This window comes from Apaloderma vittatum, unplaced genomic scaffold (assembly GCF_000703405.1).
Source record: "Apaloderma vittatum isolate BGI_N311 unplaced genomic scaffold, ASM70340v1 scaffold2097, whole genome shotgun sequence".
Taxonomy (NCBI): Eukaryota; Metazoa; Chordata; class Aves; order Trogoniformes; family Trogonidae; genus Apaloderma; species Apaloderma vittatum.
Window position 1 is genome coordinate 1 of NW_009725516.1, and position 5,072 is coordinate 5,072.

A 5,072-nucleotide genomic window follows, 5' to 3' on the forward strand; every position below is an offset into this window, starting at 1 on the left:
CCTTGGACTCGCAAAAGCAGGGCGCGGAGGTTTTGGGGATGCTTGGGGCTGGTCAGGAGCCCGATCTAAGTGGGAAGTGCTTGAGGAGTCTCAGTTGCTCTCATCTTTCCTGTCAGAGAGATGAGAATGAAATATTTCTGATGCTCAAAAGTTGTTGTAGAATATCCACAACTGCTGCTACCTCCAGGGATGGTTTAAGCTTAAATTCCTGAATATGAGAATTGTGTGGATTGTCAGGAGCTGGAGATGATGGAGGGGAAGGTGACAGAGGGGAAGGGTGCAGGGAAGTTGGGTCTGCATTTTACAAGTGCCCGGGTGCTTTTCAGCGTTGCACAGATGGCTCCCGCAAAGAAAGGCGGTGAGAAGAAGAAAGGACGCTCTGCCATCAATGAGGTGGTAACAAGGGAATACACCATCAACATTCACAAGCGGATCCATGGCGTGTAAGTTCTGTTTTTTATCAGTGGCCTTGTGTACACGTGTCTTTTGGAAGTGGCTTCTGCAGGTTTTAAACGTCAGAGGACGGTCCTTATGAGCACTGATGTTAATGCCTGATGTTGTAGTCTCTTGTGCTACTACAGTTGTATCCTGAGGGAAGCAGCTCTGTACTAGTGCAGACCTACACTTTAGCATATGGATTTTGGGAACAAGCATGTTTTGTATTTGTCATGAGCATTCCTGGGCTTAATTTGAAGCTATATCTCCTGTGCACAAGTTGTCATTCTGTCCCAAGTGAAGTTTAAAGTTTAGCCCACTGTAGTAAGTTTGAGAAATTAAATAGTATTGTAATCAAATGATCGGCTCTGTACCTATCACTAGGTTTTATGAGGTGTAAGTTGGGTATGATTTGAGTCAAACAATATTTATATTTACTGTGTGTAGATCAGAGTAAGATTTTACCTGACAAAATATTGAACCTCGTACAAATGCGTAGTAGTAAAGTGCTCCAGAGAACTTGGTGAGAAACCGTGTCTGCCTTTGATTCTGTGTGTGTGTGTGCGTCGCTGCAGAAAACTGTATCCAAATCAAAGCAATTGGTGAAATTAAATTAATTTAGAGAAATGAGACAAAAGCCATGGGTGAGGATGGGAGGCAGCAGCAGTACCTTTAAATGCAATAAGATGTTCTGGCCTTTCTTGTTGATTGTTTATGGCAATTCAGTCCATTTTCTCCTTTTTGGGTTGTCTTCTGTTCTTTTGGGGCATGAAGTACTGGGGGTGAAAAACTTTTTTATTTAAGGCTTCTCCCACTTATAATCACTTGCCCACTCTTGGTTTCTAGTACTAAGTATCAACAGCAGTGTGCAAATAATACTAGATATAACCCACTCTGGGACCTCTCACCCTACTGACATGAGCTGCACATGACAGCGTTGGCGTAATATATGTGGCAAAACACTCAGTGCAGCTGTAACTTTTAGTGTAAATTCCCAGTCACACAAAATCTCTCCATACTTGACATGAGAAAAGATATACTTCTTAAAAAAAAAAGGCAGTTCTGGTGGTATTGGTGTAGTTTTTATTTTACTGTTGGTGCACTGCTTTTCTCATGGGCCTTTTATTCAGAGTATCTGTGAAGCTCTTATCTCTTAAGTAATATCCTGGTAAGTTTTAATGTTGATATGTGTGAGTAAGACTTAAGATCCAGGAGATTTTGCATTTACAAAATTTTACTGAAGTTATTCTATGTAAGTATGTGTGGTTTCTATTAGGCATAGACATTCAGGTTAGCAGCTACCTACTAGAGTAAAGGTCCGGCCATACTGTGATGCAGCTATTGAACTGTGGTTGAACACAAATTCTCTGGATTATACATTTAGAGAATGTCAGTGATGGGATGCTGCAACAAGCATCCAGTGCTGAGAGTTTCCTAAGTGAAAGAAATCACTCTTGTGTTTGTCCTAGGGGCTTCAAGAAGCGAGCACCACGTGCTCTCAAGGAAATCCGTAAATTCGCCATGAAGGAAATGGGTACTCCTGATGTTCGCATTGACACCAGGTTGAACAAAGCAGTCTGGGCTAAAGGAATAAGGTAGGTTTCTGCAGCTTTCCTTATTGGGTGAGCAGAACGTTGTAACTGTATTTGTAGAGATACAGGACTTGGAGGGGTAGAAAAATTTGTATGCTTCTTGCAGTATTTGTGTTTTCTTTGTAAATGGTTCCTTTCTTACAGTGCACGTGCCAAGCTAATCTTTCCGTCACCTCTGTGTTCTGGTCAGTTCCCTCGGCCTATTTGTAGCAAAGCTTGGGTAAACTCTTGGACTGAAAGAACTTTCTCCTACCTCTAATAAGAATAAATTGAGGCAATGAAGAATGTGAATTTGGGAGTAGGGGGAGAGGAAGGATTGAGGTACTGTAATACTGTAGTACCTTGATCCCTATTGCAGCAGACAGTTCTTAAAAACATGGCTTTTTAGGGATATCTACAATTCCAGGCTAAATACCTGGATTTTGTGTAATGTGTCCGAACAGGATTAGGTTTCAAGGCACGCTGAATTGATAAATGCTACACAGGGAAATAATGAGGTGTGTTTTAAGTAGGGCCATTAATCTTTTCTTGAAAAATCAAATGGTGAGTTGTTTGGGGACCAAACAATTACAACTTCTTTTAAATCACTGCTACAGAGGCAAAAACTGATTTGGCATTTGAGTGTGTGAAGGTGGTCCAAAAGGACTCCTGTGGGACCTCTTAAAAACGATAATAAAAGGTTAACTGGTAGGGATTAATACTGTGAGTGATGCACTGAATACACATGAACTGTTTTAAACTGTTTTCTAGGAATTAGATTGCTCTGACATGTTTATAATCCTTTATCTGGAGTTGTGTGTGTAGGCAAACCCTTCCTTGAAAAACAGAATGGGAAGATGAGTTACTGGATCTTTTGTGCAGGGGTTCTCTGTCCTTCCTGGTGAGCTGTTCACGTTCACATGCAGTGAAGAAGTAGCCAGGTGACATAACCAGAGCATAATAGTGAGGCTACTAACCAAGACTTCCGTATATTAGCTGGTATGAGTGTGGTCTGTGGAGTAAGAAGTCAGCACGTTTTTTCCAGCATGAGTTTTAATTGCAGGTTTTCGCTAGTTAGTATAGATAATGTACACAAAGTAAATACTTTCCTCTGAAAGTATCAGAGGAGACTAAAATCACCATGTCAGCTACCATGAAAGTCAGTAATCTAGATAAAGTAGTCGAAATAGGCTTTTGATTTGTTTCGAGAAGGGAGTAAATTGAAACAAGTTTCTGTGTCTTAATTCCTCTATCTGTCTGATACTGCAAGTGTGCTCTTGCGAACATATAGCAAGGAAGAAGTTGCTTCACATAGTCTGTGGAGCAAAGTACTCTGAGCAGGAGTTTTCCAAAATCCTGCGTTCATTTGAGGTGGGAAGATCACATGAAAAATGGCGTGGACAAATAATTTGTGCCTTCCCTCAGCAGCATATCTGGGATAGCATTAGGGGAGAACACTAAGCTGTGATTTGCCTATTAAAAACAAAATCATGTAAGTGATTTAGTTTATGAAGAAGAAACATTGATGAGTTGTACACCTGTGAATAAGATCTTATTTCAGGTGTAATGCTCACTAGAATAACCACGTGACTTCTGGCATACAGCTTGGGCAGCACCCTGACTCTTGGCAAGGGGCCTCAGGCTTTCACAAGATTGTTGGGGTTTTTCTCCTCACTATTTTCTGTTCCCGTAAGAAATGCTTGTTAGTAACAGCTGCTTACTAATTATATTCACACTATACTTCATAGTGTATTTCCTGGATCAGTAGTAGACTGATGATGCTCTCCTGACTTCATGCTCCCACTAGATTATGGATTCATCTCATTCAAGGCTCAGTTAAATCTTACCTGCTCACTCTAACAAAACTAAAAAGCTCCTCTAAGGCAAGCAGTACAGTCTCCAAGGTCCAGAATTTCACTGATTGTTACGATGCTGAGATAGAAACTGAATTAACTTATCATGTCTTTGCACAGATAGGCAAATCTTAAGAATTTGAGGGGGATTAATAACCATGGTGCAAAGAACTTTTCTATGAATTAGGAGGTTTCAGTACATACTTTACTGAATGTTAATCTATTTTAGGAATGTTCCTTACCGGATCCGTGTGCGCTTGTCCAGAAAGCGCAACGAGGATGAAGATTCACCAAACAAGCTGTACACGCTGGTTACCTACGTACCAGTCACGACATTCAAAGGTGAGGTTGTGTGCCGCCTCTCCTCCTCCATGCCATGTTTTTCTGAGGAGGTAGCAAAGTGGGACAGCTCTTCCTGTAATGCACAGTTCAGGTGAAAAGCATGCTGAAGGGGTGAAACCGCTGGCTTAAACTAGCTCTGCTGCAGAGAACAGGGCTGCTAGCTTGCCTCCAGTCAGGATTAAAAGGTATAGAATTAAGTGAAATTTAAATTTTAAGAGAATGAAAGACACTGGCCATAGTTGTTAGCGTAGTTTTAAGGTTTCATTTCCCATACAAAGTACATCAGCTGATGCCAGACGCTCAAGCAGGTTGGGCCTTTTCTGCTCATCAGCTGAGAAGTCTCCTAATTGCAGAATTGATACAATGTGAAGTTTATGTTTTACCATTTACTGAAATACTTGCCAATATAGTTTGCTCTTCCAGAACCAGGTCAGCAGACTAGCTTTGAAACTGTAGATGCGCTTTCATGTGAAAACTTAACCTAGTAATAGGTGATGATACAGTTTCTTGTTTTGCAGGTCTACAGACAGTCAATGTGGATGAAAATTAAATTGATTTTCATTACAATAAATGGACAAAAAGAAAGCTTAAGAATAAGTTGTTTTTATTGTCCAGTCTTTTCAAGCTCTCATCCATGAAGCACCGAGTTGAACAGGTGAAAGCATCCTAAAAGTGTCTTGCTTTTGTTAGGCTTGTACATAACGGTGTAAGGTTTTTAATTAAAGATACTGTAGCCTTCTAAGGAGGAGATGCAGTGTTCCTATGTGCGTGGCAAAGTCCTGGTGTTTTTGTTGCAATCTGTGGGTATAAATAGCCACTACACAGGCATTTTAATGCCAAGCTTGTTTAAAAAACAAAAGAAGACATAAGA

At 40.7% G+C, this 5,072-nt stretch overlaps 1 protein-coding gene across 1 annotated transcript; it reads left to right on the top strand.

The window, feature by feature from the left end:
- Positions 1 to 315: 315 nt before the first annotated feature.
- On the top strand, positions 316 to 4,866 carry RPL31 (ribosomal protein L31). The gene is made up of 4 exons (XM_009872913.1): positions 316 to 443; positions 1,905 to 2,030; positions 4,089 to 4,201; positions 4,720 to 4,866. Exons 1-4 carry the CDS (start codon positions 337 to 339, stop codon positions 4,749 to 4,751), a joined length of 378 nt encoding a protein of 125 aa, XP_009871215.1. The 5' UTR covers positions 316 to 336; the 3' UTR covers positions 4,752 to 4,866.
- The last annotated feature ends 206 nt before the right edge of the window (positions 4,867 to 5,072 follow it).

What these genes read in the sequence shown, in the direction of transcription:
- RPL31 (XM_009872913.1), top strand. Translation starts at nt 337, where the DNA reads ATGGCTCCCGCAAAGAAAGGCGGTGAGAAGAAGAAAGGACGCTCTGCC. An exon ending in CACAAGCGGATCCATGGCGT is followed by an intron (nt 444 to 1,904) that starts GTAAGTTCTGTT and finishes TGTTTGTCCTAG; the next exon opens with GGGCTTCAAGAAGCGAGCAC. An exon ending in ACCAGTCACGACATTCAAAG is followed by an intron (nt 4,202 to 4,719) that starts GTGAGGTTGTGT and finishes CTTGTTTTGCAG; the next exon opens with GTCTACAGACAGTCAATGTG.